Source organism: Abrus precatorius, unplaced genomic scaffold (genome assembly GCF_003935025.1).
Source record: "Abrus precatorius isolate BTA unplaced genomic scaffold, Abrus_2018 Scaffold1, whole genome shotgun sequence".
NCBI classification, from domain to species: domain Eukaryota; kingdom Viridiplantae; phylum Streptophyta; class Magnoliopsida; order Fabales; family Fabaceae; genus Abrus; species Abrus precatorius.
The window spans coordinates 4697841-4711741 of NW_020874291.1; the positions used below are offsets into that span (position 1 = coordinate 4697841).

The 13901-nt window shown below is 27.8% G+C and overlaps 1 protein-coding gene across 1 annotated transcript; it reads left to right on the forward strand.

The window, feature by feature from the left end:
- Nucleotides 1-7109: 7109 nt before the first annotated feature.
- Nucleotides 7110-13442, forward strand: LOC113857120 (linoleate 13S-lipoxygenase 2-1, chloroplastic-like). The gene is made up of 9 exons (XM_027488872.1): nucleotides 7110-7643; nucleotides 8095-8363; nucleotides 9081-9321; nucleotides 10581-10904; nucleotides 11418-11503; nucleotides 11593-11703; nucleotides 11785-12086; nucleotides 12207-12473; nucleotides 12571-13442. The coding sequence occupies exons 1-9, from the start codon at nucleotides 7250-7252 to the stop codon at nucleotides 13328-13330; spliced, it is 2754 nt and encodes a 917-aa protein (XP_027344673.1). The 5' UTR covers nucleotides 7110-7249; the 3' UTR covers nucleotides 13331-13442.
- The last annotated feature ends 459 nt before the right edge of the window (nucleotides 13443-13901 follow it).

Consider the following 13901-nt stretch of genomic DNA (forward strand, 5'->3'; position numbering starts at 1 on the left):
CTCTAGAACTTAAATTATCTTTGAGATGTATTAATTTTGGTCATGTACATATTATTTTGAGTCCCACTTATTTTACCAAATAGTTTGTAAATTATTATAGAAAACATGTATTACTGTAGGTTTTGTGCCAATGTTATAAAAATTAATTTCTGTATTGTTAAATCTCGTAAACGATATTAATTACAAATAGGTATTTTGTCTATTTATACTAATATTTTTCATATATGAAATATTTATACGGTATCCTGAGTTGTATAAAGGAAATAAGAAGCTTTTAAAATTTAAAAGATTTAGGATGTTACATAAAGTTGCCCCAACTGTCCTCTCGCCCAGACGAGAAAGAGGTCTCACTCAGGCTGGGATCAGCTCGCCCAAGCGAGATAAAGCTCACCCAGACAAGATTGTATCTCGCTCGCTCAAGCGAGAATATAAAAAAGATGAGTAGTTTTGCTGTCTGGTTGTCTCGTCCAGGAGAGAAAGGCTCGCCCAAGCGAGAGTGGATCTCGCTCAAGTGAGAATCTTATCGCTTAAGCGAGGTCGCATGAGTTTGGAAGGGTATTTAAGGAACCCCAACCTCAAAAATATTCATTTCTCACCATAGAACTTTCTCTCTTCATTTTCTCTGTTCTCTCTCCTTCCCCTCTCATGGGAGAACTCTTCTGAACTTTCAATCTCTTCTAGATCAGAGGTTTTAGAGAGATTTTCTGAGAAGGGAGGGTTAGAGGTTGAGAGCATCAAAATGCTTGATTTCTGGACGCTCTTTCTCGCCACAGCGAGATATCCTGCAACTTACATTATTTAAACTCTCTAAAATTCAAATAACTTCACAAATACACCCAACATTCAATGCTATAATAATAAATATAAAAAAGAGGATGTTACACTTTATCTCATCTCGCTTGAGCAAGAGAGTTCCAAAATTCTCTCTTTTAGGAAATCCTACCTCGCTTGAGAGAGATTTATCTCGCTTGAGAGAAATACCTTTTATCCAAATTCTTATTTTTCCTACACCAGAGCAACAAAATTAAGGGTGTTACATTAGACACTTTAAGTTTTTGAGATTTGGCCGAAATAAGAATCTTTGTTTTACTTTCTTTAGAATTCTCTTATGTTTTTCTCATTCTTGCGTGGATTAAGTGCTTCAATGAAAGGCTAAACCTTCTATTCAATCTGTGGAATTCAAACGCTACAATTTTGATTTAAGTTTTAGGCCAAATTGCTCTGAGTTTGTTCTCTTTTTCTCTAACCTCTGATTTGTGTAGTGCGATCATAATTAACTTTTCTGTTATTAGAATTCAAATTAGAATTCTATTAATAGTCTAATTTGATAATTAATTTGGGTTAGGATAAAGGATAATTTGATTTAATCTGTGATCTAGTTCTATTAGGTTATTCGATTAAATTAATAATTGAGTTGGGTAAACATTCAAATTTGGATTAGAATCTTTAGATACTGTGATAATTGGAGTTACACGCATTTTATATTCTGTAGATTGATATTTCTTCATTTATTTTTACTAAATTTTATTTTGTTCATAATTTAATTAAATTAATTTGCATATTTCAAACCCCCCAAAAATTTATTTGCATTCTTTAAAAGAAAACTTAAAATTGAATTTAACTGAAAATATGTCTCTGTGAATCAACCTAAGTCTAGTTCTATATTACAAAATTCTTAGAGAACTTGGTTATTTTGATAGCGACTCGACATTATCTATCGAACGACTCCTCTAAATTTTTAAAAAATATTTTTTATTATTAAAAGATATTTTTTTTGACACATTTTTATTATTGCGATCTTTGACTGTGACATTAGACATTACAGATAAATTAAAATAATTACTTACAAGTTGTGCGGGGAGAAAATGATAATTTTTTATTTGATAAAAGATAATTATATCTTTTATTATCAATGTAATCATATTATATTATTTATAAAAAATATAAAGAGCTTCATATATATATATATATATATATATATATATATTTGAATCTCTTTATATTTTTTATAAATAATATAATATAATTATATTGATAATATATATATATATACACGTCGGGAATTTACATTTTTCAAGTGATAATTTTATAAATTCTTGTTCGGTGAAGTGTTTCTAGACAAGCAAGCACAAACATATATATGACCACCATTACTATCATACTAGATTTACAACGAAGCTAGAGCTATTTATAGATTAAAATTATGAAGTGTTGAACTTCAAATCCTTGTTTAATAATTGAATAATAGATTGTTTTGGGTTTCAATAACCTGAAACTGAATTCAAAATACAGTAACTAATTATTTGATTGAATATATTTTTTTATGAATGAAAATTTGAGTTTTTTAAACAATCAATTATACAAATTAATAATTAAATATTTTAATTTTCAAAAATATAAATAGTGCTCTTAAAATATCTAATCATAAAAAAAAATAAATTGATCATTAAATGTAACAATCAATTATTTTCATAGGATAAGAGGGTAAAGCTTTTTGTATATTGAACAAATCAATTATCTAAGAAATAAGTTATTAATCATATAAAGTCTTAAAAAATTTAACTCTCAATTTTTTATATACAGTCATGTATATTGATCATTCTGTGTAAGTGAAAATATTTTTATCTTTTAATTAAAAATTTATAAATTCTTCATTCGAAAATTGTATTAGGAAAGATCAATAAATAAAATTTTCTTTCTTATCTTAATTTTTAGATTGTGTTTTTGCTTTTACTATTTTTATCATTATAAATCAGGTTACTATTATTATTACTGTTTATTGTTATAATAATTATTACAACTACCAATCTTTTCTACCCGTCATATTATTACTATTAGTTTTATTATCATTATTATTATTATTATCGTTTATTTTTTAATCTTATTACTATGATCATTATTTTTTTTAAGATGATTTTTTATTTACATATAATATATATATCACTATATCACTGGGTGTGTATAGTGCTAAATGAAAAAAAACAAAAAAAGAAGCTATTTTGTGCAACATAGATAATAGAATAGGCTTAGTTTTACCAAATTTTGTTGAGCAATATGTCGTATCTAATATTAGCATTTGTTTGTTTCATAACGCAAAAGTAAACCATATATATCCAAAATATTTTCTTCAGTGGAAATCTTACGCCAAGGTAACTCAACTTTTGGCTACCATTATGACTCATACAAACTTGTGTTGCATGAGTTCTAATACTAAGTCAACCATTATCTTTCAATAATCTAACTTGTACATGAATAGCTTCAGTGAAGGCTTTAAAGTCAACAATCACATCCAATCAGGGATCTTCATCACTATTTATTGAAACAATTTATAATAACTATATATAATTTTAGTAAATTTTTAAAATAACGTAATTTTGGTCAAATTTAACACTTTTAATCTTTCGAAGTAATCTCTTTATTAACCGTGTCATCATTAAAGATTAAAATTATTAAATTTTAAAAAGGTAAAGATTAAGACTGAAAGAAATTTTTTAAAAGAACTAAAAATAAATCTAATAAAATATCAAAATTAAAAATATATTTAAGCCATTAATAATAATAAAATATATAGAATAATTAATACAATAAATCATGGATCATGATTGATTGATTACCTGTCTCTTGACTTTATCTGCGTGATTATCCCCACGAAAATTCAACATTTTTACGATTTCTGTAATGAACAGTTTAACCACTTTCACTATTAGTTCTTTCTATTATTAAAATTAGGTCAGCTAAATGTTTAGGCTAACTCTTACTTTCTTGCTAATAAATTTTAAAATAGTTGAATTCAAACCTTTGAGGTTATATAATAATTAATTTTATTTCTTTCAAATATAATTATTTAAAGTTTAGTAAATCTAAATTTGGATTTGAATATTAAATTTTAAATTTCTACATACTATATCAAATTGACAAAAATATAGTGTATCTTAATTCAAACAATATATATTTACAGCTTTTTTTGCTATTCAAAAAGTCTTATTTTATTAATTTTTAATTTAATTATATATAATGAAACATAACTTTTACTTGCTTCTCATGTTGCTCTACCCAATTTGTCGTGAACTAGATGTCGAAAGCAATATTTTGATATCAATGGTTCTAAATTTAAAAAATATTAAATAGTGAATTTAATTTTATTGCTCAAAATATTAAATATATGACTTGTTTTATTAATACATCGAAGCTCTTGTTATTACTTTGAACAATTTTAAAGAAGTTATTTTATGATTATGAATTAACATATAAATGAAATTTTAATTTATTTCACATTTAATAAAAGCTTCATAAATGGAGTAAATATAATAAGCTATAAATATAATAAGATGCATTGATTTTTCACACAAATTATTTTCATATGTACAACGTAAGAAGAGAACGTTAGGTTAAATGTAGTTTCTTCTTGTAGAACGGAAGAAAAGTTGAATGGTTGTTTAGTGCCTTTCTACGGTATCTTTATTCTTCGATCACTGCCACCAAATCCAAATCATTTGTCTCATTCAATGTTGAATCGTTGTTTAATAACCTTGTTTCCAATCTCTCGTTTAATTGCTGAAGTAATAAGTAAGAACAATAATATTTTATATTAAAATTAGATATAATATTTAAATTTACTTATATAATTTATTTGTGATCTATAATAGAAATCACTTTATTGTTTTAATTCACTTTATATTTTCCAACAATAATTTCTTTAAGGATGTTTGGAAGATAATTTTTAAGAAAATATATTTTTAAATTTTAAATTAAAAAAATATAATTTATAATCAAATATATTATTAATATATTAAATATTATTTTATATTTTTATTTTAAAAATATTAATTTTAAATATATTTATTTAAAATATAAATTTTATCCACTTCTCTTCTTGAAAAATTCTCCTTCTCAAACAATTCCTTAAGAAATCATATAAAACGATATAGATAATATCGAATATGTATATAGCTTATTCCGAATTGAGAATTGCTTCTTAACGCAAATACAATTACATTCTAACTAATTATTAATTAAGTTGTGTTTGGATAAAAATATTTGAAATTCTAAAAAATATAAAATAATTGAAGAACGCTTCCTGCGTAGAGTGTGAATTAAATATAAAAAAGTAATGAATAATAAATATAAAAATTAAGTATGTAAAATAATTTTTTAAATTATTTTTAAAATAAGTTTTTTAAATTATTGAACAAAAACTATTTAATTAAACTGTTGTAATATTTTAAAATTAACTTTTTATTATTCAAATAATATCGTAGAAATTTTGGAATGTGTTGTTCAAACACATGATTAAAGTATTATTCAAATATATCATTCTTATTCTTTGAACAGTACATTACTAATACAGTAATCTTCTTCTGAAATTTGTTTCGGTAAAAAACATTAATTAGTGATACATTTTTAAACAAATTTTTACAGTTAATTATTATTTAAAAAATAAAATACTTATCTCATTAATTAATTAAAAAAATTTAAAATTATTTTAATTTTTTAAAAATAATAAAAAAGTATACTATTAACAATCCCACTGGTATAATATATATCAAAATATTAGATGTTAACAAATAAGTCACGTGTCAGAGAATAATCCGTACGAAGCATTAATTCGTCTCAAACCTAAAGCTCGGCCCACTCAACGTTTACAGAGCCACGTGGCACAATATCCACACTCAGCATGAAAAGTTTATAATATATAGCTTTTTTCTTCATACACTGGAACTTCTGGAAGTGGTTGTTCCCATTAATTAGCCATTTACTCCTTTTTATGGAAATTAAGTGGGTCGGTTCATAAACCATTTCTAGCAATTCATCTTTTCCAACAATGGGAAAGTTCCTCCTTTTGGGACACCATTAGGTAAAAGTTTTTAAATTTCGAAAGCATTCACATTTCAAAACGGTGTAGACAAATATATTTGACATTATCTGATTATTTTTTTACATATGATATTTAAAAATAATATAAACTAAAATATTATTCTTTTAAACAAAATTACAAAAATTTAAATTTTTTTAATAACGACGACTTTTGATATAAGTGCAAATATTAATAGATGAAATAACAAAAATATAAAGTATCTTGGTGATTTAAAAAATATATTAAAATTTTAAAAAAATTCAAAACATGTCAATAGTGATTCTTTAAATATAATAATAAATTTTAAAAATAAGAAAAATTTTAAAGTACTTAAAAATACTAAATTTTTATATTTTTGTATTTTTTTTCAAAATATGATAATTTTCCCTCTTTTTTTTCTCATATGAAAAAGCCCTATTATATTTAAGGTTTCAAATTACAAAAGTTTGCTTTGTCTGTAACAGTTGAACTAATTGGATTGAATTGTTACAGATAGGGACCCCACCTTCTGTGTCCTGTTTTCAATTGCTAGCTTTAATTTTAGGGGGCTAGAAATTTTGAAAATTTTCTGACCATGTATTATTTCAAGTAGGTGCTTCTATAATTTGGAAATCTCAAAATAGTTGCACTGATTGAATAATTATCACACGAGGGGCTAAAAAATATGGAAAATTTTCTACGACCACATATTATTTCAATTGGGTGCAAACATAATTTGAAAATTTCAAAACAATTGCGCTGGATTGAATTGTTATCTGACAACTTGCATAAACTACACAAGTGAAATACTAATAATGGAAAATAACAATATAATTTAAAGACAAATTATGTATAGCTTATACAAATTACACGTAAAAACAATTCAAGAAAACAAAATGTTAAAATCAGCACTTAAAAAAATTGATTTTAAATATCTAAAAGTGGTAAGATTTTATAGAAAAAAATAAGAGATTATTCTATTAAAATTATAAAAATATAAATATCTTTTATATGTTTAAAAATAATTTTTAAAAAAACTATGTTAAAAAAAAATATAGATCGCGGTCTCCTCAAGATGCAGTGCATCCCATTCGTGAGAAACTTCGTACAGTGTTCCGAGGTGTGAATCCTTAACGTGTGAGAACAATTTTTTCCACAAAAGCCTCTCCAACTGAATCTTTGTGGAGATTTTATCTTATGTGTCTGCGTTTTGGATATTTTTTTTGTCGTAGGCAAAAAGGTTAAAAATAATCGAACGACCATTTCAATTGGTCGTACACAACGTGATTCATCCTTCGTCAATACGGGATTATAAATAAGCCCTTTTGGTAGCTCTCCAACTTAAATAAATGCAATATTTCATCGTAGCAATTAAATATATCTAAGATCCATCGAGTAAGCGAAATTGAGAACACCATGACGTTGAAGCCTTCCAATGTTCACCAATCAGTTATCTTCAATAGTGCATCTTTCCCTTTACTATATATAAATGGGAAAGATAACACAAGTCATAGCAATAGTTTGTTCTTGAACCTGAAGAGTAAACACTCTTTTTCTATTACTAGGGGAGGTAAAAGGGTTCACATAGGGTGTGTGTCCCGGTGCATGAAAGCTGTGATGGCTAGCAATGGTGACACCAACAACACCAACATCATTGTCACCAAGTCTCAAACTGTGAAGGCCTTTGTGACTGTGAAGCAAAGTGGGGGTGGCCTCTTAGGGGACCTTGTTAATGAAGGTCTTGGTGGCATCAAAGAATTTGTTGGCAAAACACTTGCTTTGGAGCTTGTCAGCGAAGAACTTCATCCAAGTAAATTTACTTTTAGGGAATATTATTTTATCTTTTTTAATTTTAAAATGTTATCTTCTTAATTATTAGTATTTTTCTTTGAATCTTTTTATAATAAAAAATAAATAAAAACGTGTTAAAACTAAAAAACTTAAATTATTTTAAAACAATTTGGATAAGACCCCTAAGTTGTTAAAATTGATTTGCGTTGATGCAACTGATTGGTGTTTAAGCTAGATAATATTTTAGTGATTAGGTTCATAAATCATATATCTTCATTTTAAGATGAGATAACATTAACTTGTATCTTTCATTTTTATGTAAAAAGTAAAGAAATTTTTAATTTAGAGTACACTTTTCCTCTAAAATTTACAATTATTGACTACAAATTTCAACGAGTCTAAGACACTCGTGATGGAATATCTTTTGTTTTTCTTTATTGTGTCTTACCCGTTGTTTTCTACAAATGAAGAAACGAACTCGGAGAGAAAGACAATAAAAAGTAATGTGCACAAGATTGAGACAAAAGAGGATGAGGTGCAATATGAAGCCACATTTGATTTACCAGTCGACTTCGGGAAAGTGGGTGCTATTTTGGTGCAGAATGAGGACCACAAAGAGGTGTTTCTAAAGAACATTGTTCTTGATGGCTTCCCTCATGGCCCTCTGCAATTTAACTGTGATTCATGGATTCAGCCCAAGCATGATAGTCCTGTGAAGAGAGTCTTCTTCACTAACAAGGTTTGAATCATAAAATTTCATGCTAATCTGTTTTTAGTTTCATGATCTATAAATTTATTGATACTTCATTTGTTTAAAATTATTAAATTTAATTCCAATGATTTTTTTCTTTAAAAAAGTATAATTTATTCAATTGAAAAAACTTTTCATGCTTCTAATGTTTTCACGCGAAGCATAAAGATCAAATAATATTTTTAAAACATTTCATGGTTTTCAAAATTCAGAAATAAATCTTTTTATGTATATTCCGGGGACTAACTTTTATTTGAAGTTTCATTGAAGGAAAATAAATAAATAAATAAAACTTCTTTCTTCATCTCACCTCTCTTCTAAAAGAAAACAATTCTTCGGAGATGTTAATAAAATGCCACAACACGTTTCTTGCAAATTTTCAATATTTAATTTGTACTAAGAGTACGTTATTCATTTTCTTTCATTATTTTATTTGATTGCGACATCATGAGTGACTAAATTTCAATGGCAAGTGCTAAACTCGACAATCAAACATTAGATATGGAAGAAACTTTTTTTTATTTTAACTTCTTCACGCCTTTATCCTGCCAAAAAAATCTTATATATCCTTAATTAGTTGTATACCTCTTTCACACGCACCATTAAATTTTGTATGTTACACTTTTCATTTTGTTATTACTGTATTATTTTATAGTGTTTGGCACAATATTGATTTTGATGTTGACCAAACTATGCATGGGACAGTTGTACTTGCCATCACAAACACCAAGTGGATTGAGAAAGTTGAGAGAAGAGGATTTGATGCTACTAAGAGGGAATGGAGAAGGAGAGCGCAAAAGCTCTGATAGAATATACGATTATGATGTGTACAATGATCTTGGGGATCCTGACTCCAGCATTGACCACAAAAGACCTGTTCTTGGTGCCTCCAAACAATATCCATATCCAAGACGGTGTCGTACTGGTCGAAAGCACTCTGATGCAGGTCATTTGCTCATGTAAATTTATATATAGAGAGGATATGATATTCTCATATTAGTTTAAATCTAAAAATTTTTATATCTAATTTAAATTTTTTATTTAATTTATATTTACCGTGAAGTTCATTTAATTTATATCTAACAAATTATAATTTATTACTTTCATGACTATTAAATATAAGTTATATATATATATATATATATATATAATGGATTTATTAAAAACATTGTGTTTAATAAGTGAGTTGGAAAAGTTTTTGATAATCTTCATTTATATTAAAGAAAAATGCTAACAAGTATCTTTAGGATATTGTTAACGAATCAAACTATAAATATTTTATCAAACAACATAAAAATACATTCATTCTATAATTTTTAACAAAAATTGTTATTTTTCAATTTCTAAATCACTATGCTTAGGACATTGGTTAACAAAACCCTACATTAAACATATCTAGGTAAGCATTTAAATCACTGATTTTAGTGAGTTGCATTCTCACTCGATTCTGTGCATTACTATGTTCACCTACTTTTCTTATGTCCCTTTTCTTATGATAGTTCATCTTTTGTGTTTTTGCCCTTCAGATCATAAGTTCAAATTTGTAATAGGCTATAGAAAGAAGGGAAAAAAAAAGTTAAAATCGAATCTATTAATGTAGTATGATCAAAGTAAAATACATTGACGTGTTTCTCAATTTGTTTAAAACTTTAAATATAAATGAATTATTGAATATAACACTACTGAATTTTTTTAATTACTTGCAAACAAAAATTGTCATCTATTACAATAGTGACCGTTAATATAGTATTTGTCTGATAAAAATTTAAATTGATATTAATGATTTTTGCACTTTATACTAATAGATAGCTGAGTTTATTCACGTTTGATGCATTGATAGTATATATAATTGTTATATATCTATACTACAAATTTAGTTTATATTAAAAAAATATTTATACCAGCAGAGACTAGCTAATTCAATACTAAATTCTTAGTAAATGACCATTTTTTTAAGTGGAAAGAGTTGATATTAGAAAAATTGTCATATAATTAATTTATATTGTTACATATCTTTTAATATATTTTGTCTTTTATAATACAAAATAATTCCTTGTTCCTAAAATTTTTCAATTTTTCACAGATAAGATTGAATCTAAAATTAGCTAATCAATTTATTCAACTCATTGCTTCTTTTACATATTTTGATGATGTAAGCTTATGACACAATTTTGTCCGTTTGTGGTTTTGATTGTTGCTATACAGACCCAATGTCTGAGAAGAAAGGTTTAAATTTCTATGTTCCTCGCGATGAAGCATTTGATGAGACAAAGCAAACACAATTCACAACCACCACAGTATCCTCAGGACTAAATGGAATTTTGGATTCCTTAGATGCGATTCTCACTGACCAAAAACTTGGGTTTGTAAGCTTTGAAGACATAGATGAGCTCTATAAAGAAGGATTTCATTTACCAACTCTTAATGACAATGGGTTGACATTGCTCCAAAGAGTCATTCCCAATTTCCTCAAAGTTGCTAATGATAGCCAGAACCTTCTGCGTTTCGATGTTCCAGAAGCAGCTAAAAGTAAGTGCACTTATAACTACATAAATGCTTATATTTAAGGAACATTACAATTTGTTTCCCTGTAGTTTCATGCTCTTTTTTTTTTTTTTTAAATTTACTCTCGTATACATTTTTTCTGTCAATAACCCCTTTATAGGAGTAAAATAATACAAAAGAGGTAGTACTATAAGGAGGTTAAGTTATACGTAAAAAAATTATAAAAATTTAGTGGAAAAAAAGTATAGAAGATTAATTAAGAAAATGTAAAATTATAAAGCAGTAAAGTGTAATTTATCCTGTATTTTAATATTAACGCCACACAACTATTTATGCGCACTATTTGCTTTAGACCATGTTTGAGAAATACTAAAATCACTTCTCCAAAAGAACTTTTAAATGATCTATAGTGGGAACTCGTGTTGATAAAGTGATTTGAACTTAAGATGCTAGCACAATCTTGTCTTATATCTAAAAGAGAAAACAAACTGTAAAGTTTTCTATATCACTATATGATTGTTAGTTTGGTAATTGCAGGAGACAAATTCTTTTGGTTATCAGATGAGGAATTTGCTAGGGAGACTTTGGCAGGTGTCAACCCATATAGCATCCAAATGGTCAAGGCAAGATATACTACAAATATTTTGTTATTGTCTATTGGTGTCATACTAAAAAGCTTTTCAGTATTAATCTTTTTGTATTCATCATGTAGGAATGGCCTTTGAGAAGTAAGTTAGAACCCCAAATCTATGGTCCACCAGAATCAGCTATCACTAAAGAAGTCATTGAATCACAGATAAATGGTTATAGCACAGTTGAAGAGGTACCAAAGCATCAATGACTTTGTTAATTTTATACTATATTATGATTAAAGTTGATACTTAATTTGGATACATGCATGCAGGCCATTAAAGAGAAGAAGTTGTTTATGTTAGACTACCATGATCTGTTCTTACCATATGTTAGCAAAGTGCGAGAGATTAAGGGAACCACACTATATGGATCGCGAACACTATTCTTTCTCACTAGCCAAGGTACATTGAAGCCATTAGCTATTGAGCTCACTAGACCAGCTGTGGAGGGAAAGCCACAATGGAAGCAAGTTTTCACACCTCCTTCTCATTCAACCAATAACTGGCTTTGGAGGCTTGCCAAAGCTCACGTTCTTGCCCATGATTCAGGTTATCATGAACTTATCAGCCATTGGTGAGTTCAGTTATGTTATTCTCTTTTGCCATGCATTGTTATATGATGATCCTACCAATTGGTTGGTATGAGAAGTTATATTAGTCTTAAGTGGTGTTAATTTTACTCAAATTTTTGTAGGTTAAGAACTCATTGTGCTGTAGAACCCTTCATTATTGCAACACATAGGCAACTTAGCACCATGCATCCAATTTATAGATTATTGCATCCGCATCTGAGATACACTATGAGGATCAACTCCCTAGCCCGTCAAGTGCTTATAAGTGCAAATGGGGTTATTGAAACATCATTCTCTACTAACAAATATTCAATGGAAATAAGCTCTGTGGCATATGATCAACTTTGGCAGTTTGATTTACAGGCACTTCCCAATGATCTTGTTCATAGGTAAAGTTTATTTAGAATTTTATAGTTTCATCGGTGGTTTCTTCTTTTTCAAAAACACATTAAGCATTCATTTCATGGTATTAATTTTTATTTTCAGAGGAATGGCTGTGGTAGATCCTAATGCACCACATGGTTTAAAACTAACAATTGAAGATTACCCTTTTGCCAATGATGGTCTCCTTATATGGGATGCCATCAAACAATGGGTGACAGATTATGTTAACCATTACTACCCAAGTCCAAACATCATAGAATCTGACCAAGAGCTCCAAGAATGGTGGAAAGAAATACGAACAGTGGGTCATGGAGACAAATCTGAAGAACCATGGTGGCCAAATCTTAAAACACCTGAAGACCTTATTCAAATCATTACAACTATAGCTTGGGTAGCTTCTGCACATCATGCATCTGTGAACTTTGCCCAGTATGCATATGGAGGTTATTTCCCTAATAGACCAACAATCGCAAGAAATATAATGCCTACAGAAGACCTTTCTAAGGAAGAATGGGAAAAATTCCTAAACAACCCTGATAAAGCCTTTTTGGAGTGTTTACCATCACAAATACAAGCATCCTTAGTGATGGTAATTTTGAACTTATTATCAGATCATTCGCCAGACGAAGAATATATTGGGCAATATGTGGAGTCATCATGGGTTGAGAACCCAACTATAAAGGAAGCCTTTGAAAGGTTCAATAGGAAATTGAAAGAGATTGAAGGTATTATAGACTCAAGGAATGCAAACAGTACATTGAAAAATAGGCATGGAGCTGGGGTAGTGCCTTATGAACTAATGAAGCCATTTTCAGGGCCTGGAGTCACTGGAAAGGGAGTTCCATATAGCATATCCATTTGAAGATTGATTATTACGTACAATATTTATTAATAATTTGTTAATTGTGAAATATGTATTGCATTGTCTTTAATGAAACATTAATATAGAAATTTTCTTATCCCATACTTTCCGTGATTAGGAATGTGCATGATTGTTTATCAATTTGTTCAATGTTTGGTAAGGAATAAATACACATTTTTTTAAGAAAGTTCTTTCTACATAACTTCATCAAAATAGTTTTTTGGTTTTGCAACTGGGTGGCAACGGGATGGCAAAATGTTTTCTCAAAAGCATTTTTATGAATAAAATATTTTTAAAAAATAAGAGAAGTCGCCATAAAAATTTATTAAAAAAGATTTTGAAAAAAGTTTCAGAGCATTCTGATCTTTAAAATAAAAAATGAATTCAAGAGTCGTTTACATGAAAGAAAAGTATTAGCGTAATGATATAATGCGTTCAACCATTTTCTTTCAATGAGATTTAATTGATTGAAATGAGACTAAATTCATTATGCTTCCTCAAATTTGGTTTCCACCAATACTCTTAAAAGAAGAAATTTCAACCTCAATAGAAAGTACTTCTTTCATTTTGT

Coding starts and splice junctions, on each gene's coding strand:
- LOC113857120 (XM_027488872.1), top strand. CDS start 7,250: ATGACGTTGAAGCCTTCCAATGTTCACCAATCAGTTATCTTCAATAGT. Junction 11,704..11,784: donor GTTATAGCACAGTTGAAGAG/GTACCAAAGCAT, acceptor ACATGCATGCAG/GCCATTAAAGAGAAGAAGTT. Junction 12,087..12,206: donor CATGAACTTATCAGCCATTG/GTGAGTTCAGTT, acceptor AAATTTTTGTAG/GTTAAGAACTCATTGTGCTG.